The 27,798-nt window shown below is 42.0% G+C and overlaps 8 protein-coding genes across 8 annotated transcripts; 5 read left to right on the top strand and 3 right to left on the bottom strand.

The window, feature by feature from the left end:
• Positions 1-532: 532 nt before the first annotated feature.
• TGAM01_v210440 (hypothetical protein) lies at positions 533-3,435 on the top strand (the record flags this gene model as incomplete). The annotated part of the gene is made up of 8 exons (XM_024550798.1): positions 533-625; positions 678-747; positions 799-1,632; positions 1,685-2,009; positions 2,066-2,615; positions 2,667-2,743; positions 2,797-3,235; positions 3,313-3,435. 8 exons carry the CDS (start codon positions 533-535, stop codon positions 3,433-3,435), a joined length of 2,511 nt encoding a protein of 836 aa, XP_024404450.1.
• Positions 3,436-4,958: 1,523 nt separating this feature from the next.
• TGAM01_v210439 (PAF acetylhydrolase family protein) lies at positions 4,959-6,002 on the bottom strand (the record flags this gene model as incomplete). The annotated part of the gene is made up of 1 exon (XM_018809674.1): positions 4,959-6,002. One exon carries the CDS (start codon positions 6,000-6,002, stop codon positions 4,959-4,961), a length of 1,044 nt encoding a protein of 347 aa, XP_018657076.1.
• Positions 6,003-7,670: 1,668 nt separating this feature from the next.
• Positions 7,671-9,465, top strand: TGAM01_v210438 (hypothetical protein; the record flags this gene model as incomplete). The annotated part of the gene is made up of 2 exons (XM_018809673.1): positions 7,671-7,774; positions 7,842-9,465. 2 exons carry the CDS (start codon positions 7,671-7,673, stop codon positions 9,463-9,465), a joined length of 1,728 nt encoding a protein of 575 aa, XP_018657075.1.
• Positions 9,466-9,733: 268 nt separating this feature from the next.
• TGAM01_v210437 (hypothetical protein) lies at positions 9,734-10,600 on the bottom strand (the record flags this gene model as incomplete). Its single annotated transcript, XM_018809672.1, has 1 exon — positions 9,734-10,600. The coding sequence occupies one exon, from the start codon at positions 10,598-10,600 to the stop codon at positions 9,734-9,736; it is 867 nt and encodes a 288-aa protein (XP_018657074.1).
• A 660-nt stretch (positions 10,601-11,260) lies between these two features.
• On the bottom strand, positions 11,261-13,240 carry TGAM01_v210436 (hypothetical protein; the record flags this gene model as incomplete). Its single annotated transcript, XM_024550797.1, has 5 exons — positions 11,261-11,273; positions 11,731-11,990; positions 12,066-12,162; positions 12,226-12,897; positions 12,987-13,240. Coding segments are annotated over 5 exons (1,296 nt in total), but the record flags the coding sequence as incomplete, so codon positions are not given.
• Positions 13,241-13,656: 416 nt separating this feature from the next.
• Positions 13,657-15,288, top strand: TGAM01_v210435 (hypothetical protein; the record flags this gene model as incomplete). Its single annotated transcript, XM_018809671.1, has 2 exons — positions 13,657-14,930; positions 14,991-15,288. The coding sequence occupies 2 exons, from the start codon at positions 13,657-13,659 to the stop codon at positions 15,286-15,288; spliced, it is 1,572 nt and encodes a 523-aa protein (XP_018657073.1).
• A 969-nt stretch (positions 15,289-16,257) lies between these two features.
• TGAM01_v210434 (hypothetical protein) lies at positions 16,258-16,797 on the top strand (the record flags this gene model as incomplete). The annotated part of the gene is made up of 2 exons (XM_018809670.1): positions 16,258-16,623; positions 16,678-16,797. The coding sequence occupies 2 exons, from the start codon at positions 16,258-16,260 to the stop codon at positions 16,795-16,797; spliced, it is 486 nt and encodes a 161-aa protein (XP_018657072.1).
• A 2,851-nt stretch (positions 16,798-19,648) lies between these two features.
• Positions 19,649-23,112, top strand: TGAM01_v210433 (Ca2+-transporting ATPase; the record flags this gene model as incomplete). The annotated part of the gene is made up of 2 exons (XM_018809669.1): positions 19,649-20,804; positions 20,888-23,112. The coding sequence occupies 2 exons, from the start codon at positions 19,649-19,651 to the stop codon at positions 23,110-23,112; spliced, it is 3,381 nt and encodes a 1,126-aa protein (XP_018657071.1).
• Between the last annotated feature and the right edge of the window lie 4,686 nt (positions 23,113-27,798).

Raw genomic sequence — 27,798 nt, 5'->3', positions numbered from 1 at the left:
CCCTTCACTTGAGACAAGGCCAGGCCTTAATCCTAGTGCAGTGTGTACGAGAGGCGTAACTGCGGAATCTGACCCACTAACCTTATCTGCAGGTTACTAATGCTGGTACTAAAAGTAGTATTTTTAGCTCTGGCCGTTACGTTTCGATGATGCTGCTATGGTTTTTGGGGATTTTTTTGTTGGCGGTTGTCCTTCTCTCCACCTCAGTAGCAGGATCGATCCGATCACTAATATCTTCTTTCGCTCCTACCTTAGAATGGCGGCCTTAGCTTATCCCTTGTTAAAAGATAGCCTTAACCATTGGAAAAGGAGCTAGATGTATATAAAATCAAACGGTAGAGGGCCAGACACGTGACTTCCAGACATCCTCCATGTCATCTGACTGTTACTAGTGCAATCCCTATCCTCACGCGACGCGCTATCGTTTCTGCAAGCCTCAGATGAAAACACCCGATACACGCCAGCTCAGCACTGAGATGGCGTGTGCGCTCGAGAAACTGCACACGCAATTTCCAATGATAGACTAGGAATCATGGCTGGTGAGAAAACACGTCTACTCGTTTCTTATGCATGGGAAACCGCGACTGACAAATTTGGAGGTTGCGTCACTTGCCGCCAGCGAAAAGTCAGTCTGACCACCAAAGGCATACCAGATATGGAGTCTGACGAGTTTATAGGTCAAATGTGATGGAAGACCGGGGTTGTGTCGCCGCTGTGAGAAACTGGGCATTCAGTGTCTATCGACAGGTTGGCCGTAGCCTTTTCACGGAGTGTGTTGAGAATAACTAACCATAGCAGGGTCGCCTCTTTCTCCACAAAGCACAGACTCGGTAGCACGGGCCTCGAATTTAACTCAGGCTGGCCACAAGCGTCTGCGGATTCCAGTTGCGTGCGAGACATGTCGAAAGAAGAAGCTCAAGTGCGACGCTCAGAAACCCGCATGCTCCTTTTGTATGCGGAAACAATCGCAATGCCTATATGTGACAGCTGGTCGGCGATGGGGCGAACTAGACAGCAAGATCTCGCCGGGCCTGGGACATGCACCTTCAGAGAGCTCAGAACAAGCCGCCGAGCTGCCGAGGAACTCAACTCTCAGCTATGATACGGCTGAGGCGGGGGAGACGACTTTCCTCTCTAGCCATGCTGCAGAAGAACAGTTCTCCAGGTCTCCAGGAAGAGTCAGTCAGTCTGATGTAACGGCATCGGAAAGAGGTTCTGAGAGGCGGGCGAATGAAATGAGTGTGAACTCTGCCCATAGCCCACGATCGGCTCCATCCGAGCCACAAATGCGCACGTTGGGAATTCCCTCGGGCCAACAACTGCTACCATACCTGGATTCTCTCCTGGAGAATGTCCACCCAATTAGTTGTAACAACTTTTTGCATCCAGGCTACTTGTGCGAAGGCCTTGGCCGAGCACCGGCCTTGCTACTGCTTGCTATTTGTGCATCGTCGTCCAAATTTCTTCCTGGTTCCAGCAGCCGTGGGAACGGACTGAAATGGGCAGCAGAAGCGAGAAGCTTGATCACGAGCAACTTCGACCACATTTCAACGTTGACCATCTCAGCGGTGCAATTTCTTGTTTTGCACGAGATGCACGAAGGAGAATATACCTCCGCATGGAACTTAGTTGGTATGGTGCCCAAGTGCCTCGAGTCATTGTTGATGTGGCACTGACATTTTAGGAATCGCTACTCGAATGTCGATGCAACTAAAGCTCTATGAGCCCAACTCACCGGGGACATTTCTGCAGCAGGAGTGCCGGCGTCGCCTCATGTGGGCGGTGCTGGTATCCGATCTCCTTTTCGAGAGCAACAGTCATATTGACCTAGAACTGCTGATGGATGTACCCTTACCGTGCAATCTATGGAGCTTCACCCAGGGACAGCCTTGCAAGACTCTGACTCTTCGTCAACTTCGCGGCGTGGTTGAAGATGAGGCAGTAAAGCAGTCCTCCAATCACTGCGCATACCTGATTAATATTCTGGTGATTCGGCGCAAAATCTTGACGTGTGTCCACTGATCATATGATCCTGCTCTTAGTCGTTTATTTCTAACCGTAATAGTTACATGCAAGAGGCCCGGGACTCAAAGATGGACTTGCCTTGGCTTCCAGGGTCTTACTTCTCTATGCTATGTGAAGAGTTAGAAATATGGAGGCGCAACTTACCAGCCAACTATGCTTTTGTTGAGCGTCACATGTACACTTTCAGAGTCAGCCCGCATCTCGACATCTTTCTCATGATCCATGCGTATTATCACCAATGCTGTATCATTCTATTTGGCGCCTTCGTTCCCGAAGATGTAGGCTCAAAACTCCAACGCTCTGTGGTGCAAATTCCTCCCGAGTTCATCCAGACTTGTTCAGATCGGTATGTCTCACATGCTAGAGATATTTCGTTCCTGATACAGAAGGTCTTAAAAGTCGAGCCCGATCATCTTTTCCGTGATCCGTGGCTCGGTCTTTGTATCTGGGATTCGACATCTGCTCTGCTCGCGTCAACTAGGTGGCAAGAAAATAGGAATTCTTACAGGGATGATGTCACGGAGCTGGTGAAGTTGAATCTGCGAGCTCTGGAAAACTCTATGCCAATTATAGTTCTGGCTAAGAAAGTCGTGGGTGATGCCAGACCACCGGATTAGTCCTTCATTGCTAACGCATTTCAGCATGGATTTTGTTGCGCTGACGCCAGAGCTTACGGCATCGAAATTCCCAAGGGGCTTTCTGTGGAGGATATGGAGCGGTATAGTCTACTCTGTTACACTTTCTTTTTCGAGGTTCTCATACCATTAATAGGGCACCATTCGAGCCAGGGCCATTCAATGCAGCTGATGGGATATCTCGGCGATATCCGTTCTTCTCCACTATGAAAACTCAGGATTCTCCCGAATGGGATCAATTATTTCATGCTACCAACGTCGGCAATCATGCAGCTCCTACACGGCCATCTGCATCGACCCCCTCTCGACCTCTACATTCAATTCCCAAACCAGGGTCATCAACATTCCAACCTAGCCAGACTCTATCAATCACTGAAGAGCTTTCCTACTTGCACACTCCCAGCATGCCGATGTTAGCCTCCTGGCCCATGGATGATTTCCAGTGGTGGCAAATCCAAGATCCGGACATGGATCCGGCAGCAGCAGCAGCAATTACCGGCCTTGTACCTTCTATCCCAGCGGATCAACAACTGCTCCATCACCAACATAACAACCAAGAGACAGCCATATCAACTGTAACAAACCGTACACTAGATAGTTAGTCATACAAGGGATTCCCAAGGGATTAACCTACCCGTCATTTCGCCCGCAGCCATACTACGGCTACGAGCGCGTCCTCGCTGCCAACTTGGTCAGCCCAGGAGACATACTCCATAGTGTGGCGGAGGCCTTTGACAGCCGTCAAGTCCTGACTCCCCAATTAGAACAGCCATAGATGACCCAAGCGGAACTTAAATACTAACCTTGATACTGACAAGTAGACCATGAAGCGGACCTACAATCCTCCCTGTACTTTGAAAATGAAGGTCTAGGCGCCTTGCATCTGCGATAGCCCCAACAAAGTCTATGTCTGCAAGACAATTCACAAGCTGATGTGCTACTGCAGCTCGTTTGCAGAAGGCAACAGTGACCTCTTCGGCCGTCCATTGACCTCTTTGGATTTGTTCCAATAGAGCCGTAGCGTCAATCACATTCGTTATCTCCCTTTCTCAATCCGAAAAAATGCACTAAAAAACATCAGTGGCAGAACATTTCTTGGGAGCACCGTCATGGCAGTTGTGGCAGTGTCAAGACGCCAGTCTGAGGAATTTTAGCGAGATTAGACATTCTGGTCAGCTGCCAAGAGAGTCAGCACCATCTCAATGCAAATAAGTGAACGTTAGCTTAAGGAAGCCGTACTGCAGCCTCACGAGTCCAGGACGTGTTGTAACCAAGTTCTATCTTAGCCGGTCTGATGGGAAGGCTGTTTATGTGCGAAGAGCAATAATGTCTAGGTCCAGGCAATGGCGAGGAACTCTCCTTCTTATAAGACATTTGCTGTTATAGAGCTCAGCCATGAAGTCACTGGCTTCCAAGCACTTGCTTCGGAACTCTTGAATCCCGCCATAATCTGTGAATAACAGCATGCATTTCATGCCTCCAAGGCTAATCCTTGGTTCGTTACCGCCAACGCAGAATTGTGCTCAAGACCAGTGACCGCAAAAGCTTGCTATTGGCTGGCTTTATTTTACAAGGGTTAGTCCTTTCTTCCAAATGTATGGCTGATTCTGCGCTAAAGTTGGTAGTAATTCACCCCACAACTGAGTCTTTCTTTACTGCTTGCAGAGAGGAATGTGTTTATATAGAGGATCCTTTGCCAGGCTCTGTAATTTGGGGCTTGGTTAAACTACAGCTAATGTAAAGATGAAGCGAGCCAATCGCTATTAATTACGATAGGCACTAGGCCGTTCGAGAATTGGACTGAATTATCAATCATTCCTCTGTAGCTGTTAACTTGCAGCTTTCTTTAGCCAAGGCAATTATAGCCAAAGAAAGTCAAACCTCAAACTGTTGCAACCTGGTCTATTGTAAACGGTTGATTCTCTTATAGGCAGCTCGTTCCGTTATAGTAACTGCTACAATAGTGGTTATTGGCCTAATCTTTTACCCTGTTTTGCTTAACGGTATAACGAATCGTTACAATATAGTTTATTATACTTTACTTTACAATAAATAGCCTAAGACTTAAGGAATAGATTGTTATAAATTATATATTAACAATTAGCTATCTGAGTTATCTAAATGAGTGTAAGAAATGAACTTATATAATAGTAATTACTTTGCACTACTGTATAATTTAAACTTGCGAGCTGTGCTTAATTCGCCAGATGACTCACATCATTCGCTAAAAATTCTCTCTCCTCAAGGTGAGGACCTCTGGAAATCTGTCTGGATCCTGGCCCTCGAGCAGCGACCCTCCTATCTCGCCTGTAAAGAGCCATTCATCCACTCAGCCGTATATTCCATCATGATATCCACTATCTCGGTTGATACAACTGTGCCAAACACATCCTCGAATGCCTTGATGTCTTGTCCGGCCGCCTGTATTAGTAAAGGAAAATCCATCATGCCCTCGTGCGTCAGCCCCGAGATTTTAACCCACAGCTTCGGGCCATTAAGATCTGGCCATACGGCTAGCATCCTGGGGTCATCTTCGCGATCCGAGGCCACATATAGTATTGGCTGAGATAGTCCTGACGGGGGCATAGCGCCCACGAAAGGGCCGTCCCAATTAATGACGCTGTGAATACGAGGGTCCTGGATAGCGGCGAGAACAGCAGCGGCACCGCCTAAAGAGTGGCCAACCATGGCTATGTGGTCCGTTGGGAACTGTTGACGCCCGTTTTGGGGAAGAAATTGGGCCATGGCGGTAGCGTTGCTCAGCTGATCAATGATAAAGGATGCGTCGGCGGCGCGAGTGTTTGCGTATGGAGTCAAATCATCTATGTTTATGGTGTTTGAAAGGTTGGTATAGACTGCATGGCCATCAGGATAGACTATGGCGTTGGTCTCTCCGGGGTGGTCGATAGTAATCACTGTGTAGCCCTTGCTGGCGATAGCGGAGGCAAGAACACTATAGAAGAGGCGAGTACCTCTGTAGCCAGGGGACAGTAGTAGGACAGGGGCGTCGTCTAGAGGTGAGCAGCTACTGAGATTACCCAGACACACCGGTAGGCTAGCCCCGAGTAAGAGAGGTGTAAGATCGACGGAGACGTTGAATGTCTCCTGGATCCATGGCCCCTCGTATTCGGCGGTTTTGTTGGGCATGTAGATGACGGGCACAGTAGATGCGCACATCATAGGTTGAAAGACGGACAGCATCAATGCCCGGGCGTCGCGGTTGTAGTCAGTGATAGATCCAGTCGTCAACGTGACATTGTAACTCCCTGGCGGATTTGGGAGGAGGTACCCTGCACCCACGGTGGCGAGCAAGAGGTGAAGAAACGAAAGCTTAGACTGCATTTTCTTAAGTGCTGTTCTGCCGTTTGGTGAATAATAGAATTGTGATATATTGTTATCGAAAGGTCTTAGTTGCCTAGACAAGAAGCCAGGAGGCAGGACCTCTTATATATGTAAAATCTATGTGATACACGCAGTCAGATCTGGCTTAGCGTTGCCTTGTTCAATAATATATACTACGCTTCTTATGTTTACAATAGACAGACCTACGCAACTCAGTCAAAACTGAGCCTCAGCGCGGAAGTACGAATCGTGCTACCCTTGTTGACGACCTACTATACTGCAGGGGGTAAGCATTACACATTACGCAGGACCGCCCCATGTGTGCGAACCATCCAATCAATTCCGCCGTCAAGAAGAAGTCATTCCGAGCTTCTGATATATGTACGAGATAGGAGCACTGACTACTGCTATTGGCCTTGGCCCTCCTAAGTTTCTACCCCTTAGTTTTCCGTTACGTGACCCACTTGTACGAAACAGCCAATCGTTATTATCGATTCAGAACGCGAGTCTTCAACGAGTTGGTCTTTCTATGCCTCCAGAGAACCTAAAAGGTAATGCCAGATTACCGTTGATCGTGGCGAAGCATCCAGCTTGGAGGGACCAACCCAAAACCTGTGCTTACTGTGAACGTAATACTCCCCATTAGACCTACCAAGGATCCACTAATTTGCTTTTTTGCTACCCTAGCTTTCGTCTTCAAAATTCAAGTACTTGTCATAGGAGAGGTGGATAAAACGAAAAGAAATCTTTCGCGGGCATACGAAGAGAGAGTAGACGTTTTGCAGCGCCGTTGATCGGTGAGTAACTCCTCCCGGAGAATCTTAGCATGACATATGTCTATTTGAGTCACTACCTGTCGTTCGTTATAGATAATACCGAGGCCGGATTGTATATTAGTCCCATGTCAAGCGTTGTCACAATAATCGATACAGCAAAAGCGATTCACAACGTTCCCAAGGATGCACAAAGCCAGGCTAGGGAATCAGGACCATCCCACTCGTCAGATTGTTTCGAAGCTCTTGATACATGATACGTTTGAAAAAATCAATGGCAAGTTCTCCGCCCCCGCGGATGAGTTCCTTGAAAATAGCCTTCTTGCCCAGCTCGCGAGCGTGAACCCTTCCCACCTCAACCATAGCTGATCGCATCGTACAGTCACTATCGGGAGTAGACGTAAATGTTTCTCTAACGTAGTCCGGGAAATAATCGCATATTCACAGTCGCAATCTCAGCCATCACAATTGCGATATCAAACAATGATTTATGCCAATTGAACCTTCCAATAGACTTGCCAGTCGAGTTGCTTATTCCCTACCTGTACGAACAAGCCAATCATTATCCAGTTATTCAACACCGCCCCATTACGTTGTGGCATGACGAATACAAACCCGTCTTTTTTTAGCGACCCACTTATACGAACTAACCAATCAGATATATATATTCATCGCGATACGCACTAATTAGTCTGTCCATGTTTAACCCACTCTCTTTCTCCCTGTCTCTTTCTCATTAGTGAATGGACGTGGGAGACGACTACTCCGCCGGTATACGAACAGACAAATAGACGGCCATCAAGATTCGATCAGTTACTGATACAATATTCTATTCATATCGAAGCCATTGCTTACAGGTTGTATTGGCCACGCGATTGTTTTTTGTATTAACGCCATGGACGAGATTGACAACAAAAACACCAAGACGACCAATCAAGCTTGGAGACGAAAGCCTCGCAATTTTGCGCCAAAATCCAAACTAGGCTGCAAGACTTGCAAGTAAGTCTAGACTCGCTCATCGGGTTCAAAGATTTAAAAACTGACACCCAACTCGATGCACATCCAGGATAAGACGAGTGAAGTGCGATCTATCCCGGCCTTCATGCTTGAAATGTCAGTCCACGGGTCGTACCTGTGACGGCTATTGTGAAGCGCCACTCGCTTTGGAGACCGATAACGGATCGAGGCATTATCACAACGACAAGGCCAACAAGATAGAGGGTTACGAGAGTAACTACCCTCCCACTACGATCAATGCATATCAGCCTGAACTTGGCTATACGACTCATGGTCTCAATCTACAAAATCTCGGAGCCTTTATGATCCTGCCAGTCACTGAGCCAGCACAGGCAGAGGCAATGTGTTTCTTCGAGTACATTTCGATCAAGCATCTGAATGAATATAACCCCTGCGAGTCATGGCGGGAGACTCTTATGTTCCTCTCCCAAACAATGCCGTCTGTGCGTCATGCCGCCATCGCTCTGGCCTTAATCCACCAAGACCAACTTGATCGCCATTCCAGCCACCTTGTGTTCCCACCGCACCACTTGCAAGACTGGCCACCGGACAAGGCTGCCCTATTTCACTACAATCGGGCTATCCAGCTTCTCCTGAACCAGGAAATTGGTGACAGCACCGAAAAAACAGCCATCACCATGCTGGTCTGCTATCTGTTCATCTGCTTTGAGAAGCTGATGGGCAACTACATACAAGCGAGTAAGCACCTACGCGGAGGCGTAGAGCTCTCACGCGATATTGATAAGGCTATGCTAAGCAACACCAATGTATATGAGGACGCCAAACTCACAGGGTTTCGCAAGCTCATCTGCCAAGTCACGAGAGAGATTCGCCGTCTCGATATGCAGGCCGTCATGTATGTGGTCGAATGGTCTCCCGACGATATGCAAGAGAAACTTATGTCCCAGCTTCCATCCTTCGATAGCGCCTTTCAATCCCTCGACCAAGCTGCCGACCACCTCCAGATCCTCACTGCTGGGATAATGACATTACGCAACATGGAGCAGCTGATGTTTTCGGCGTATGAAACGCCGCCATTATCTTGGTCGTTTATGGACACCGTTCTTGAGAAAATGGAAACGTGGTCCAGTCTCTTCGAAAACATGCTACAACAAGGCAGACCCTATGATATAGGTACTGAAACTGACTTACGTATACCACTGCTACGCCTACAACATACTATCGCGAGGATTCTGCTCTGTACTTATGGATCTGGTAGGGAAATGGACTTTGACAATTTCCTACCCCAATTCCAGCAGGCCGTAGCCTTAGCAGGTGATGTAGCTACGGCGCATGAGCGATATTCGGGGTCACTAAAGCCAACATTTACGCCGGAGATTGGATTTATCCCCGTACTTTACATAATTGGAGTTAAGTGCCGGGATCCCGTGCTCCGGCGGCAGGTTTTGCCCATCTTGCGGCGGCAACCAATACGGGAGGCGGTTTGGGATAGCATCTCTGCTGCCATGATTGTTGAGCGGGTAATTGAGATTGAAGAGAGTGGATCGATGGAGGGGAGGATGGCCCAAAGCAGGGAGCAAATTGCTGCTTGGCAGAGGGTCGAGAATGTATCTTGGAAGCATGTCCTTAGCGAAAAGTCTGCTTATAAGCTGGATGTTAGATATACATTCTGCGGGCGTAAGGGAACGTATATGGACACTATTATGATCTAATATATAAAAAAGCTAGCAATGACACTAATATAGCAGAAGACATAGTTGAGATTGACAATGGAGGACTTGAAGCTATGCGGCGGATCTAAGACGCGGACTTTTTGGCAATCTACTGTCTATTGCTTCCAATATACACACTTAGGATTCAATTGTGCAGGAATGTTTCTAATATCTATAAGCGATCAACCACTGTCTGTTCTCTCGAGCAGATATTTCTGGCCTCCAGCCTTTAGCCATTCTTGGCTTTGTCAATCTAACAAAATTGACCTTACTCTCTCCATCTTATCGCCCAATCCCCCTTGGCAAAGCTCGGCTCCACGACTTTTCCAGACATGACCGCCTCGCAAAAACGCTTCTCACCATCTTCACTAATAGCAAACCCAAATACAACGCCCCGTCGCGCCGCGCACTTTGTCATCTCGCGCTCCTTGGCGCGCCTCTGTCCCTGCTTACGCTTCTCGAGCATTGCGTCTGTCTCCTGAATCCTCTCTGCACGGCCCTTCTCGCCGCCGACGCTGCCGTTGACTTCGGAAACCGACTGCGGTGGTCGGATGCGTGTGCCGCTGCGGACAGACAGGCGAGCTAGTACGTCGCCGTCTATGTGGTTCTCGTCTTTGAGGTTTCCTGCGAGATCCATGTCTTCTTCAGATGATAGTGGCTCCATTGGGCCTTGTGTAGATTCTGATGTTTGAGGTGTTTCGTTGTCGCTGTGGTCCTCTTCATCTGTTACTTCCATCGATGTCCGGTTGGGTCCAAAGACGAGTTCCTCGGCGGCGCTGCATAATACCAAGATTCGATTATCGCCCTTGCTATTCTTCCCCTTCTTATGTTTGCCAGAGGCCCCTCCTTTTGTCGGCTTCTTTGCGTCTGTTGATGAGCTTTCTTCTGCACCTAGCAGCTTTACAAATGCCTTCTCGAGCTCACGGTCTAGCTTTCCAGGTTTTTGTGTCCGGCATCGGCTTGAGCAGTACTTGACAGGAGTGTTGTTTTTAGCTGTAGCGGTAGTGCGCCGAGTACTAATGACTCTACCGCATGAATGGCAATAAGGTGTGTCCTCGCCGCCTAGGAGTAGATAGAAAGGTGCTGGGGTCGCTTGAGATTTGGAAGGGCGGCTCCAACTGTCCATCCAACTCATCTTGGCTGGTTCAGATGATAACCTTCACTGAAATAGATTGTGCGTAGAGAACTCGTGATGCTGTAGGAGTGAGATGTAGAATGCTTGTAGACATAGTTTTCGGACACGATTGACGCGAATCATGTCGGTTCTAGCATTCTAAAGCTAGATTAAAGTGACACGATTTGGGGGAGAAATGCAGCTGTGATGATGTCATTTGTTGTCATCGAGTATTGCTATTGCTTTAGGAACCATATACAGTAGACTTTATATAAACAAAAAAAACTAGCCAGCTAGTATGCTCTCTTACCCTTCGGCTAAACTAAGGCCCTGATTTAACTTATTTAATTAGCTAGCTTGACTAAGTAGCTTGTTATATCAACTGGAAAAGTCTAGCAAGGGTCCCTGGGTTATATTTGCCGGCCTAGCTATAGAGCTGCTAATAGCTATTGGTAACTGTAGGGAAATTAAGTAGCTACAGGCAGTTGAATTTTAGCCTCAATGGGGTGGAAACTTGCGTCATGCTAAGCTGAAACAATATATTAAGAGCACCTGCATAATTAAAAATACATATAGGTGCTATAGCCCAGCAGAGTAAGGAAGAGATAAATGGCTTAGTGTAGGCGAAACCTATTCGAAAGGATCCTTAGTAGCTCGATCAATTATGCTATATCGAGAAGTTTAAAATAAAGGTCTAAAGATTCGAGTTAGCAAATTAAAACCGAACAATAAGTCGAGCCCATACCTCCAATAGCCCATTGACAGCTCAATAATTTCATTGCCACCCTGATATCTTCTATGCATTCCTCATACAATAAAGAGTTATTATCCTTCTGGAAGCCGTTGCAAGCAACTATGCAACGATACATCCAGTCCAAAACAAGAGGAGACGGGTAGCGTGGGGCAGATGGCCAGCAGTCCCGAATTCGATGGGCGACGGGAAGAACCACTTGAGAATTTGTTTCCATTGCCATATTGTAACTTTTTCTATTAGCCTCCACAGGACTCTCAGCCAACGTCTCAGCCCCTGAAGATTTGGAATGTAGGGTTAACAGCGCACTGTACATCTGGATTAGCACTAAGGCTCATGAAGCGGGGAAGAAGAAGAAGAAAGCTTAGCTAGGCATATCATCAGAGGAAGCATTACATACCTCCCCAATAACGCCATGGGAGAACAAAATGCCGTGTCCGTGTCCGCCATCTCCTCATCCACAGTTAGTAATAAGAGTGAGCGAAGGGCGCGATCTAGTGCCTCCCTTTCTTCTAACAAAAACGCTTCATCTGTCGTGGGATCGCGTATATGCCGAAGAACTCGACCGAGCAAGTGAGTTGCTTGAGCCAGTCTTGCGAATTTTCCCATCTTAACCTCAACAGGCGTCGAGAGCCTATGGGGAGGCCCGTTTATCCGTGTCTATTTTGCAGCGGTAAGCATTGATTGTTCTTTCCGCTAGTATTTGCAAAGTACAGCTCCAGAATCAGTACGCACCCCTTGATTCCAGTCATCGTCTGCCATGGGTAAGTATTGGAGCTGTATTGGGTCTGGGGTACATAACGCTCTCCTAGGACAGCCAATGTTGATGTATCTTATTAATTGCATTTATTAGCCGATGACCTATATATCAGATAATATCGGGAAAAGTTTATACCTATCAAGTATGAGCACAGCCCACCAAGCCCGATGCTTTTCCTCCATCACAACCCAATCGGATGCATCGTGGTTCCAGTTGAGTATCTCTCTATCCAGGTCTAGGGCCACTGCATATCTGGCACAATGGCCAATCGTGAGATATGCAGCAGGGTAAATGCCGTTGCCGATTTCATAGAGGGCGGTTAATAGTAGAGCCTGTAGTACCGTAATATTTAAGACACCAGCTTGCTCTAGCTGCACGAATGCCTGCCTAATCGAGATATATACTGTGTCCAAGGCTTGTAATCCATCAGATGATCGAGATCCTAGAAGCTGCATGCACATGGCAAGGAGAGAGATCTCAACGTCTGCTTCAACGGAACCATGTAAGAAGCTTCCGTAAAATTTGCTCCGGTTCATAATGGGAAACCATAGATGCACCGAAGCGAAATACTTATTTGCAATTTGCCGAATTTCGTCGGTGCTGGTCCAATCATTAAGTGCAACAGACGATGGTGGTAGATGCCCCCTTTCTATGCTCATATGGCAGTCGTTGAATACTCGGCGATCAAAAAAGTATGTCGCAGGAAATCGATTTATGGGAATGTCCAGCAGGATGCCCGATGACAACTGAGCCTCTTTGGGTGAAGCGGGCATCGACCCAGGAGGATATTCACAAGGTCGATGATTCCTGGTAAGAAAAATTGTCAGCTACAACTGAATCCAAATGTAACCGACGAATCTCAAACAAGATGGCGTAAGCAATCGTATTTCTCTCACCTAGTGCACAATGAGCATTCGGGCAGCTCTCTGTCACAGCGCCTCTTGAGGCGTTTGCACTGTTGGCACGGGTGCATCGCAGGTCGAGTGCGTCTTGCGGTATAGGAAACTAAGCTCTGCACCTCCATGTTCTTCTGATACACCGCTATTTGGAACCTGGTACTATTTCGTCGCGGAGAGATGCCGTTGTTGTGGAAGAAGCGGCTGAACACGGAAAGTGCGGCGCCTGCGGATGAGTGCGGTAGATATATTTCCCTATTTCCCCAGGTTCTACTTATTTATAAGACTTTGGAGAAAATGTGGAGTGGTGTGGGGTTTTGGGGTAACAAAAAATGACTGGTTTGCGGAGTATACGAGTTAGGTTCACTTGCTACCAGTTTTCTAAGCTACATCTGCCATAGTGTGGTGCTACAACTGACAAACATGGTGATTAGCGATCAGTCTATTGAGAAAGTCTATGGCCTGCAACAGTAGTGTGGATTTAGCAGCGGCTGCAGTTAGTACCGAGTTTCCCCAGAGTTTTGACAGCTAGTATAGCCCCAGTAAACATCAGGTCCAGTCACTGACATAACATGGTCGGCGGACCTCTTATATCTCGATTCGGCATCTTCTCCATCATGCTGCCTCGATTACATCCATCACCAATTATAACTTTTGTTAAACTATTACAATGACGGCCACAATTGCTACGTTTCTAGGATGCAAGGGACGAACACTCCGCTTCCTTCAAATCCTGCTTGTTGTTGCACCCGCGTTTATATGCTATGGCTTCGGACAAAATAGTGTTGGAAACCTCCTCACGATCGACAGTTGGACCGAAACGTTTCCGCGAATCGACACAGTTCATGTGACAGGTGCCCAAAAGTCCAACAACACAACGGTCCAGGGGGCCGTCGTCGCTCTGTTCACAGCAGGCGGCATGCTAGGCGCCCTCAGCTGCTCGTATATAGGGGATAAACTCGGGCGACGGAGTACCATCTTCCTTGGTGCTGTCCTGATTACCATAGGACAGATCCTCGAGGCTTCAGCTTTTGGGCTACCACAACTTATTGTTGGACGACTCTTGCTTGGCCTAGGCGCCGGTGTGCTCAGTGCCACGGTACCAGTGTGGCAGTCAGAATGTGCCCTGCCTCGAAGCCGCGGCCGACACGTTGTGCTTGTTGGCCTCTTTATCAGTTTTGGCTATGTTTTGGCATCATGGGTGAGCCTAGGGTTCTTCCAGATCAAGAATAGCTCTGTGGCATGGCGGGTGCCTCTTGCAATTCCGAATGTTTTATCTATCACCATTATGTCAACCATTTACTTCATGCCGGAGTCTCCTCGCTGGCTAATGAAGTATGGTCGTGTCGAGGAAGCCCGCCAAGCTCTGTCTGCTTTACGAGACAGTTCTGGTGATTCTGCCGAAGTCAACGCAGAAATCGGACTCATCGAAGGGGTGTTAGAGACCACTCAGGCTAGCATCACCTGGAAACTTTTACGAAACGGTGGGGACAAGATTGCATATCGACTCATGCTCTGTCTCCTCATTCAATTCTGGCAAGAACTGAGCGGCAGCGCACTTGTAGCCATCTACGGCACCATAATCTTCCAGCAAAATCTCCAACTTGACAGTCAGTTGTCACGGATTCTCTCCGGCGCTGCTGTCTCTTGGAAGTTTTTGTCCGGGTTTGTCGCGTTTGCCACAGTTGACCGCCTTGGCCGTCGTCGTCTCTTCATGATTAGTGGCACTGGCATTGGTCTCTGTATGATGGCACTGGCTATTAGCACATCATACCCGAAGGACAATCACGCCGCTTCAGTGGCTTCAGTCTTCTTTCTCTTCTTGTTCAACTTTTTCGTCCCGTTGGGCTTTCTCGGCGTCAACTATTTATACTGCTCCGAAGTATCGCCAATTAGGTTTCGCACCCCTATGGTCTCAATTTCGACGGCTAATCACTGGATGTGGTACGTGCCACTTCTGGCAACTCCTGTTAATTCTCGTTCATACATGCTTACACTTACTAGGGCATATGTTATTACAATGGTGACACCAGTGGCCCTCGATACTATTGGGTACAAATACTACATTATGTTTTGTCTCGTGTGCGCTACGATTCCTCCAACGGTATATTTCATCTTTCCAGAAACAATGGGACACAATTTGGAGGATATTGAACGCATATTCCAAGAGGCCGATAGTCCCCGCCAAACCGTTGCTCTTGCCCGACAATTGAAGCACACTACCCACGGCTTAGAGATCCTATCCAAAAGCAAAGGAGCTATGGCGGAAACCGTGGAGTATATAGAAGACCCTGAGAAGTAGAAGAGAATGAACCAGAATTTGAAAATGACAAAAAACATAGTATGCGATAGCAGTACGTGCAATTTCGATCATTGGTCTTAAACTGAGATTCCAACGGTCCCATTTTCGATCAAAGCTTCTATGGAATTCAATTATCGAAATGAATTTTGGTCATTATGTTTTGTTTGACTTTATGTATCATGTTTCCCAGTTCGATAGTAAGCCGCTAGTGTCAATATCAGCGCTGTATAGGACTACGCTTGAAGATCAAGAGCAAAGTAGATCAACATAAATAAGCAATAAATACACATTCGCATGCGGAGTATATTTCTATGATACGAGTCTTTACATGTACATTTATCTTTTCATCGCCGTACTGAAAAGTTAACCTATGATCATAATAATTTACTAGTCATAGCAAATTAACAAACACTCACAAATGTAAAGGAACAATTAATTAAACTAATATCAATAGTTCAATTAAACTATATATTTTTGCTTTATGTATTTTCCCATTTCTAAATGTAGCGGCATATTATTTAGAAAAGGTTTTCGTAAACTGCAAATAACTATTACACAACCAATTATTGTACTAAACTCATGAGGAGGGGATCTGATACCAGGGTAGGCTTAGTGCCAAAGCGCGGTAGACGCGGAAGGCACGTTGAAATGCGGAAAATGCGGAAATCGCGGTGATGCGGTAACTCGACCGCCATTAGCCTATTTTACAGGAATCGCACTAGAACTTCACCAAGGCCTTCTCTTCTTGCTCCGATCCTGATCCGAGGTGTGTTAAGCGGGTTGAGAACCCGGAAAAAAAGAGTGGGGGCCATTCGCCGGGCATGTTGGCGTGTTTATATAAGTCGTATAAGCGCATCACTGTAGTCGATTTCAGGCTGAGAGATTTGGATTTGTCCATTGCACGAAAAGCAGTTTCAGAAATTACATTACAAACATCCGTCCAGCACAATAGCAAGCAGAGAAGCTACCATGCCGCTGTACGACGTCGAATACGTTACCCCCTTAACTCCTCGACAGCAGGAGCTCCTCGCCAATGCCTTTACTACCGTACATTCGAATCGGTTCAACACTCCGCGGTATTTCATCAACGTTCGCTATACGGATGTCAGTGACCAAGTCGTCTTTCGGGGAGGCATCCGCAGAAAGTATAACCGCCTCATCCTCCGCACCCGAGCGGGCAGCAACCGCTCTAGTGAGGAGTACCTAGAGCACTGCAAAGACCTTGTAGGCGAATGGGAAAAGATTGTCGGCAGATATGGCGAAATGGGTCTTCGGACAGTGTGGGTCAATGGGACTTTGACCCAAGCTCTAGAAGCTGGAATTGGAAGACCAAAGGTATATACGATCTAAAGTGATATTGAAAAAGATACTGACAACTTGCTCTGATAGACTGGAGAGGAAGATAAATGGATAGAAGAGAACATGGCTCTATTCAAAGAGCTAGCTGCATCAGGAGATGAAGACTTTATAGAGTTAATGAAAGAGCTTGAATTACGAGGGAAGCTTTAGGAAATGCAGATGGCTGGAACTCAGTTCGTCACAAAAGAGCATCTAGAGTCTAATTTATCTGGTTATTACCAAAAATATTTAGAAGGTCTTTGTTAGTTTAATTTGAAGCCTTACCCGCGTTTCTGGCCGCGGATTGAAACCCGACATATTGCAAACCCCAGCACTTTCAAGAGTAAGCACATATTCGACACTATCCAATATTGACGGCTATTGGCTTTCCCCCACCTACCATAGAGGCGGAATTAATGGTTTGGTTTAAAAACACTAAAAATAGTAAATAAATCGGTTTGGTCAAAAGGGTCAATCCATCCTGTATGCCAGTCTTCTAAACTGTTGGTGCGGCTTTGGTGATAGGTCTTGCTGTGAGCTGCATTTGCCGCAGTAAAGCTAACGGCAGGTAACTCCATCTCGAGATTGGAATTAGTAAGGTGATGTTCAAGAATAGCGGCATAATATGCAGCCAGGTGCGCATCGCCGACTACTGAGATCTTGAGCGCTTGAACGCTCTGTTCGAGGATTGAGATAGGTCGATTGGGGCATTCACTTCACGCGATATAATTTGTCGAAGGCCCAATATTTTTGCTTTAAGTAAGAAGACACAAGCGTGATAAAATGATGGAATGTACGAGCCCGGTGAAACTTCAAAATGTTGTTCTGCGTTAGTTGGATTCCTCGTCTAAGGATTTGATATGCGTCGTGAATAACATCTTCAACGAACGGGTATTCAAGTTGCTCTTCTATGACCATTGTTTGCATTCGTGTATTTGTAGGAGAGTCCGATAAGCTGCCGCACTCCCGAGACGAAATCTGCATTGCCACAGCATGTATAGCCGTTGAAATGGTATACATTCTCACGTAATGGTATTCAACAAAAGAGCAAGTCCCGCAGTGAGCTTTCTGCTGTCTCAGCACCAGGCTCATCGGAAATCTGGCCGAGGTACTTGTGTCGCCATTGACTCAAAATAGGTTTGAATGGTTCTATCAGCTCGATATGGTTTCCCGCCAACAGCAATTCTCGCATATTTGATGCAGACGACATCATTGAACCATGTATGGTTTTGATAACCCTGAGTAGTTCGATCCAGGCTTCTATCGTTTGAGTGGAGGGTCCCGTTGCTCGGCCGAGGACGGACTGCCTGAATGCTAGCGGCATTATCGAATGGAATCCAAGTCTCGCTGCGAACAGAGTTATATAGATGAATAACAAGTCGCAAACCTTTGTGCGTCGCGCTTCTCCCACTGCATCCGTTTCAACCCCCACCCTCTCTTCTTGCTGGCTCCTGAAAACACCCAATTCGTGAGCCAGCATATGATCCGAACCCAAGATCATCCAAGACATGCGATCAAATTGCCTACAAGGCTCGATAAAGCCTTCAAGCCAATTGGGTGATTGTGTATGCAGTGAATTATCTGTTATTGAAGGTTCACCATCCCACTCATCATGCGAGTCCATAAACTGCATTGCTTGCGGATACCATTCTGTCAAGAGTAGCAACGCTTCGATCGTGCCAATAGATCGGAGTCGACGGTTAGAGGCTCTTCCTTGTCCCAGTGAGATCTGCTGCAAGAGTTGTTGAGTATGATGCCAAAGTCTGTCATGGATATAGTGTCCTTTAGAGATAGAAGCCGTTCCCGAGAGAGTGTGATATCTAGATGAGATCAAGATTGTCAAACAGAGAAAAGGCTCTTGTAAAACAAGTTGACTGTGGTTTGCGTGATCGGCAAAGTAATTTGTTAAAATAGGAGATTTTGGAGATAGATTTTCGAAGAATCGGTTCTAAACTCAGTATCTGGATATTGATAATGAAATGGAAAGGGAAACTTACGCGTCGACGCAATATACTGCCTGTTCTGCAGAGAGCAAGCCCATCCTAAAAAATTTGTACGAGGTCCATGGGGATGGGGAATCTATATTAGCGTTGAAGATCCTCCCAAGGCTTGCAGATGAAAGATATTTGGGACTTTCAAGAGATATATGTGCCCCTTCTGCGGCGGCCTCGAACAGTAAGTTCAGGGGATCGTTCCCCTTGCAGATGAGAGTGTTTATGACGATATTAGTCAAGCGATGGTCTGCTTGCCGCAAACCGGCCGTGGTTGGCAAAGTCTGGCTTTGGTGGCTAGTCGAATCAAGCGGCGGATGCACCAGACCATCCTCGATATTAGAACATCTCATGACTTTGACAGTTGAGGCTTCTTGCATGAGACCGGATGAGGGTGATATCAGTTGGCTATATCGTGACATTTGTGAGACTGGAGAACGGGTACTGTTCGTGTGGTGACCTTGTTCCATGGGTTCTCTCGATTGTGTTTGCTCGACATTATCTTATAGTTATTGGCTTGTAATAATAAGTAAGGTCGTGAAAAATAATTTATACAAACTGTGGCTTCGCTGCGCCTCCACTGCCTGCTTCACAGCCTTATTGCAATCTATATAGCACAGCTTGCCAAGCCAGTAGTAAAAACTTTAAAACTCGAATCTCCTCCTATCGCAATAATTTTGACGGCATTGTGAGGTGCATGATGACGTTATCTGTATTATAGCTATTGTCAGTAGCTTATTATATGACTACAATATTCATAAAACGCCCCCCAAACCCAATCATTCTATTATCATGATAACTATTTCTTATGGATTTTATACGACGTGAAGACTTTGAGATGAACATTAAACAAATCTCTAGATAATCTTCACCTTTATCAACAACCGCTTTTCAGTATACCTGTGGAAGAGATATAATCTCCATACATATGAAACCAGTCGGAACAATCAGATCTCTTCATATATAAAAAGTCTAGCTTAACTTAAATAATCCCCCAACACTAACAATTCTCATTGCAACCCGACCATAAGATGCCAAGCGTACTTCAAGCGACAAGAAGTAGCCTGCAAAGCTCGTCGAAACCCATTGTTTACGACATGGGATCCAAGAACGAATGCATACACGATAAATTCAGTTCTTTAGGGCAGCCCAGAATATCTGCTCTTAAACCTAATCCAGGAGAAGAACATCTTTTCAATATTGAAAACAATCCGTTTGCTTTCTCCCCAGGTCAATTAGGGAAGCTTATAAATCCAAAAAGCACTGCCGCTTTCCTCGCTCTAGGAGGACTTCCTGGGCTAGAGAAAGGCCTACGGAGCAATTGCTTTGCTGGCCTGGGTATTGATGAGCAGTATATTCCCCAACCAATCACGTTCAAGCAGGCGACAACGGTTCTCCCATCGCCTGGCCTACTCAGAGATAACGAACAAGACGGGAATCTTCCTTCCGTTCGTTCCAACGGGAGGCTAAGAAGCAATTTCGCTGATAGGAAACGAGTGTTCGGCGAAAACCGGTTACCAGAACGAAAATCGAAATCACTTCTCCAGCTAGCTTGGATTGCTTTGCATGACCGTGTACTCATACTACTCAGCGTTGCAGCTATTGTCTCGCTTGCCCTTGGTTTATATCAGACATTTGGACAAACGGAACATGAAGGTGCTAACGTTGAGTGGGTTGAAGGCGTGGCCATCATTGTTGCAATCGCTATCGTTGTCATTGTCGGCGCGCTGAATGACTGGCAGAAAGAACGCCAATTCCGGAAACTTAGCTTGAAAAAAGCGGATCGCTTTGTCAAAGTAATCCGCTCAGGCAGTCCTATGACCGTGTCCGTTTATGACGTGGTTGTGGGTGATCTCATGCTTCTCGAACCAGGCGATATTATTCCGGTTGATGGTGTCTTCGTTAAAGGCCATAGTCTAAGTTGTGATGAGTCTTCAGTCACGGGCGAGTCTGACTTGGTCAGAAAAGTCCCAGCGGACGATGTTCTGCAGGCGCTTGTTAATGAAGAGACGTCAGAGTTAAAAAGATTGGATCCGTTCATCATCTCTGGGGCCAGAGTCTTAGACGGGGTTGGGTCTTTTCTCGTTACTTCAGTTGGGCAGAACTCAAATCACGGCCGGACCATGATGTCACTGTGGGAAAATCCTGGGCCTACTCCCTTGCAATCTAAGCTCAATGTTTTGGCTGGTAAGCACCGCTTTATTAGATCCGATTGATTACAGCTTCAAATATTCGGGCATTATGAGGCTAATGAATATATCCATCTCTAGGTTACATCGCAAAACTTGGAGGCGGGGCGGGGTGCTTGCTGTTCACAGTGCTGTTTATCGAGTTTCTTGTTAGGCTACCCGGAAATAATAAGTCTCCGGAAGAGAAAGGACAAGACTTTCTACATATTCTTATTATGTCTATCACTATTATTGTTGTTGCCGTCCCTGAAGGCCTGCCACTGGCGGTAACGTTGTCATTGGCATTCGCTACTAAGCGTATGACAAGAGAAAACAATTTTGTTCGCCACCTTCAATCTTGCGAAACAATGGGGAATGCCACAGTCATCTGCTCGGATAAAACAGGTACCCTGACAGAAAATGCCATGACCGTGGTCACCGGGGCACTGGGCGGCGAACTATTGTTATTTGGTGACAAGGATCTACAACTTGAACTTGATAGCAGTGCGCCGAGGTTACAGGATCCTCAAACGAAGGCTAAAAGGCCAACCAGCACCTCATCGGTACATTTTGAGATGCAGGAATATGGCCGAATTTCTGCGGACCAATTGACTTCAAAGCTTTGCACAGAGTTTCAAAATCTACTGAAAACAGCTCTTGCAGTAAACACGACTGCCTTTGAGAGCGAAGAGAACGGCAGAATGGTATTTGTTGGAACAAAAACGGAGACAGCCCTCCTTGATTGGGTTCGTCGATATTTTGGACTTGGACCAACCTCTTTGGAGCGTGCCAACAGCTCACTAGAGCAGCTATTCCCATTTAAATCACAGCACAAATGCATGGGAGCTGTAATAAGGCTGTCTAAATCAGATAGCTGCAAAGGCGAAGCAAAATATCGACTATTTGTGAAAGGTGCACCTGAAGTTGTGCTTGAACAATGTAGCGCCTCGCTGCTAGAAGTATCGAAATGTGTATCTCGGGTACCGATGACAAAAAACCAGAAAGATGCTATCAAACATATAATATTTGGCTTTACGACTCAATCATTGCGAACTTTGGCTCTCTCATATGTCGACTTCCAGCAATGGCCCCCGCATCGGCTCCGGACGGACAATATCGCAGCGGCTTCTGATGATATTGTACTTCCCGATGTTCTTCGAGATATGACCTGGATTGGAGTTGTGGGGATTAGAGATCCTGTAAGACAGGGAGTACCTGCTGCGGTGGAAGCTTGCCGAAGAGCATCGGTATCAGTAAAAATGGTAACCGGTGACAATATTGAGACGGCAAGAGCAGTTGGGAGAGAATGTGGCATCTTGAAGACTTTATCAGGAGAGGAAGGCTTGGTAATGGAAGGGCAAGACTTTCGCCAACTATCTGATAACGGGAAAGCAGATATTGCCAAAGATATCTGTATTATGGCCAGGGCCAGCCCTGAAGATAAACGCATCCTCGTCAAAGCTCTACAGAGCCTCGGTGAAATTGTTGCAGTGACAGGGGATGGCACGAATGATGCGCCAGCTCTGAAAGCTGCTGATGTTGGCTTTTCTATGGGTTTATCTGGTACGGAAGTCGCCAAAGAGGCATCCGATATTATATTGATGGATGATAACTTTGCGTCCATTGTTAAGGCACTTGGTTGGGGACGGGCTGTTAATGACTCCGTGAAGAAATTCTTGCAATTCCAACTTACCGTCAACATTACGGCAGTTATCATAACATTCGTTACGGCTGTCTCCGATAGTAATGAAACTGCAGTACTCAACGCAGTACAACTACTGTGGGTTAATCTCATTATGGACACATTTGCGGCTCTTGCGCTTGCGACAGATCCGCCAACAGGAAGCATATTTCAACGCAAACCAGAAATGCGAACAGCTTCTTTAATTAGCTTCATCATGTGGAAGATGATCATTGGCCAGTCCATCTACCAGCTGATTGTTTGCTTTATATTATGGTTTGCAGGGTCTAATCTCGGTTACGCAGAGTCCCAGTTACGGACTCTTATTTTCAATGTGTTTGTTTTTATGCAAATCTTCAAGCTTATTAACAGTCGTCGTATTGATAACAAGCTTAATATCTTTGAAGGTTTGCATCGCAATTGGCTGTTTATGTTAATGACGCTGATTATGGTTGGTGGGCAGCTGATTATTATTTATGTTGGTGGTAAGGCTTTTGTTATTGTACAGCTTACTAGCGAGCAATGGGCAATATCTATTGGCCTAGGTATTGGCTCTATTCCAGTAGGCATTTTTATTCGTTTAATTCCTGACGCATTCTTGCGTAATTGTGGTAAGAAGATTAAGAAAACACTTAGCTATAAGTAATTATATTTAATAGTGTAATAACCCAGTCACTAATATACTAAAATAGTTAATAGCTTAGTGTGACGATCCGGTCCCTAGATCCTAAGTTATTGTTATAGGGTAGGGGATTCCCAAGGGATAAATGCGTGTGTCTATATTAGCAGAGAGGATAGGATATTTATTATTAAGCACGTTATATAGTTACTTAATTAGTAAATAGAGTATAACCTATATCTAGTACTATTATATTATTAATAACTAACTATTTAAGCTATTTAATAAGTATATTCTATTTAACTTATATAATAAGTTATTTTATAAGGACTAATATAACCCATTAGTCTATTACCCTAAGGACCGCTTATATATATTAATCTAGTATATAGGACCGCTAGCTTATTATTAATCCTCCTTTAATTAATCCTATATTCTAAGGTTATCCTAGGGTATATACTATATTATATTCCTTAAGAGGTTAGGTTATAATATAATACTCCCTTCCTAAAGGTCTTATCCTTAAGGCCTATTATATAATATTTATTATTATACCTTATAATAATATATTTCTATTAGTAAGTAATTTTCCTCCTTATATTTTTATTTTATTATTTCCTATAGCTTTTATTAGGAAGCGCTATAAGGCCTTTTCCTTAGCTAAGTGTATTCTAAGTATAAGTATAGTAGCTAATATACTATATACTTATTACTATTATTTAAAATTAACTTATATTATATTTAATATATTTAATTATTATACTAATTATATATAGCTAAAGAAGTTATATAATAGGATTATAATAGTAGAATTTTATAAGTTTTTTCCTTAAAATATTTAAGTAATAATTAATTATTTTTAATAGAAAAAGTATTTATATAAGAGAGTATATTAAAGCATAAGGAAGAAAAAACTAATAAATATATTAAGTCTTTAAATACTTAAATATTAAAATTATAGTTTAAACTTATAAAGGAATTAAATTATTTATTATATATTTATAAAATATAAAAAAAAGTAAAGGAGTATTATAACCTAACTCTTATAGTCGCACTAACAGGCCTATAGGGTAAACAGGGCCAGATTAACTTAGAACCGGCTAACTAATTAAAAGAGAATTAAGGAAACTTCTCTTAATCTATTATTAGATTAATAAAATAAATATTAATTTATTTATAAATTAACTTATAATTTATTAATTTAGTCTAAGTAACTAAATATATAAGTTTACTTTACTATACTTATTTAAATAACTTAAATAGCTAATTATTAATATAAAATTAAAATTATAATATACTCTGCACTGCTTACTATTTAGTAATATTGTCACAACCCAACACTTATGGTCGTCACAACGGGCCTACAGGGTAGGACGGAATGGATTAACTATAATCCGTTAACCAATTAAAAGCCTACGCTTACTAAATAAGGAAAGCTAAGAAAGCTAGCTTTCCTTAACACTAAGGAAAGCTAAGAAAAATAGCTTTCCACTATAATTTAAAAACCTTAACTAAATATATAAGTTTACTTTACTATACTTATTTAAATAACTTAAATAGCTAATTATTAATATAAAATTAAAATTATAATACACTCTGCACTACTTATTATCTAGTAACTTTTATTATTACTATTTATATTACTTAAAGATTTCCTAATTACTCCGCTAATATAAACCTAGAATTAAACTCTAGGTTTATCCCTTAGGAAGCCCTTATATTACTAACTATTTAATATATAATTTATTATATATTAATAACTCTTATCTAAATAATTACTAAACCTATAGGTAATATTAAAATAAATACTAAAAACTTTTAAAACTTAGTTAAGTAAATAAAATATAAAATAAAAGATTTAAACTAAGAAAAACTTTAACTGCTAGCTAATAGTATAAAAGCTACTATATAACTTATAGCTATAGAAGAATTAATATAATAACTCTAGCGCACTCTTACTGCCTAAAATAAAAAGCTAAGTAACCTATAGTAATAATAGGGAGTACACTAAGCTACTATTACTTAATAAAATTAAACTATTAATAATCTATAGCAGTAACTGCATTACTTATTAATAGTTACACCCACTATAGCTTTAGCTATAGCACCTGCTATAGCCCCTGCTATAGCGCTAATAGTACCTACACTAGCAGATAACACTAAACTAAAACTAAGAAAAACCCTAAAACTTAAATAATTAATTAAGTTTAATAAAAACACTACTAAACTTTATAAATTTTAATATAACCTATAAACTTACTTTAAGTATTATTTTTTAAATACCTTTTTAATAAATAAGTATAAAACTTATATTTATTTTATAAGAACTTAAATAAAAGGTACTGCCGCTAACTAATTTAACTTAATCCTTAAAGATAGATAAAAACCTTTTAATTAGTAAATATAACTCACTAAGGATATATTTAAAAGCTATAAAGAATTTAAAAATTAATTAAAAAAATCCTTTAAAATTATTAATAAAGCTTAAGAAGCTAAAAAAAAGCTTAAGGACTTTAGATAAAAGGGCCTATGCTATAAATATACTTTAATATTTATTTAATTACTTACTAAAGTTAATTAAATTAAAGAATTAAAGAAGGAAATATACTACTATAGTTTAAAGCCTAAAGTTAAGGATAAAATCTATAAGATTAATTAATAGGCTATTAGTTTTACTAACCTTACTTAAGAAATAATTAAAATTAATAACTAATAGTAAAAAAGAAAATAAAAAAAAAAGGTAAAAAAGACTAGAAATTTAGTTAAATATTACCCTTAAGTTAATTAAAGAAAGAAATAAAATAACTATATTATAAAAGACAATAATACTTAACTTAAAAGAATAAATATTAATAATATTAATAAAAGGAAGTTTACTAGAACCTATAATACCTATAGTAAAAAGGGCTATAAGGAAGTAAACTACTATTTTAAGATAACTTATAAATTCTATAGTAAAAAGGGCTATAATAAAGCCTACTGCTATACTAAGAAAAATATAAAGAAATTTAAGACTACTAAGGATAAGGCTTAGATAAATACTATTATAAAAGTACCTTATAATTACCTTAGCTAAATAGCTTACTATAATAATTTATATTTTATATATAAAAGCAGTAAGGAAGGATCTGGATATTATTTAAAGAAGCTATAAATTAGGAAGTCTTATAAGACTATATAAATTAATACCCTTAATTTTTATAAAAAGAAATATAAAAACTATAGCTTTATAGAACCTTATTTTATTTATATACTTTATAAATGCTTAGCTTATGGCTTATGGAATATTAATTATATATATAAAAATAATAAATTAAAGGAATAGGAACCCTTAGATAAAAAAGTTAGTAAAAATAAAATTATTTATAATAAGAGCGGGAGAATTTATAAAAGTAGTTTTTATATAATTAATAAAAAATACTAATAGTAGATTAATACCTTTTTAAATATATATCTTTTTATAAAATATAAGAAAGCCCTAGACTTAGAATTAGTTATTTTTAAAGATATATATAATAATAATAATTCTAATAATAATAAATATTATTAATGCAGCGCCTTAGAACCCTAATATAATATAATATACTTAAAGTATATAAGAGAATATAAATACCTGCTATATATATTAAAAAAAGAAAAATATAAATATATAGGATATATATATTATAAAAGTATAAAAATTTTATATTTATATAATAAAGAAATATATAAATGGAGGAAATATTAATATAAAGTTTATAAATTAATAAACCTTAATTATAAATGCGATAAATGCTATACTTATAGATTTTATAACTTTAAATATAACTATATATATATTTTAAGGGAATAAGTAAAAGAATAAAAAAAATAAGAGGAAAAATAATAATACCTTAATAAAAACCTACCTTATAGGATAACCCTAGAAGAGGCTTAAGAGTAAATTAAACTTACTAAAATTAATATTAAAGGAGTATATAATTAAGTTCCTATCTAAGACCTCCTTAATACACTTAATAAAGACTGTAAAATATATAATTAAAAAAAATATAATAATATTTACTACTAGATATATATCTTTAATAAATTAAAAGATTAATATAAATATTAACTTAAATAAGTTAAGTATAAAAAATACATAGTAAATTACTTCCTAGACTATATAATAGTATACTATAGTATATATAGAAAGGAGAAAAGCTAATTTTATTAAATTACCTAAAAACTAATATAAAAAAGCTATAACTTTAAGAATTACTTAAATTAAAGCTAAGGAAATAAAACCCTTATTAAAAAGTATTACTATTTAATTAAAAATTAAAATAAAAAATTAAAATACTAATAATATATAAAATACTAAAGTATTAAATAAAACTAAACCTATTTAAATAGCATTTAAATTAACTTAATTAAAAGTAATAGTAAGAAACTATAAGTTAAAGGATATATTAATTAATCCTTAGTTATAATATATATAAATAGTAGTGCGGATTATAATTTTATTACTCCTTAAATAGTAAACTTACTTAAATTACTATACACTAAGAAAAAATAACCTATATATATATCTAGTGTTATTATACCTAATACTAAGATAATAATTAATTATAAAACTAATTATCTCTTAATTATAATTACTAGTTATACTAAGATTATTAAGTTTAATATTATACCTCTTAAAAACTATAATATTTTACTTAAATACCCTTAGTTAAAATAAAGTAACCCACTAAT

Source organism: Trichoderma gamsii (assembly GCF_001481775.2).
Source record: "Trichoderma gamsii strain T6085 chromosome Unknown Scaffold_63.2, whole genome shotgun sequence".
NCBI lineage: Eukaryota > Fungi > Ascomycota > Sordariomycetes > Hypocreales > Hypocreaceae > Trichoderma > Trichoderma gamsii.
Note: the sequence above shows the minus strand (reverse complement) of the source record. Positions and strands in the feature narration are given on the sequence as shown.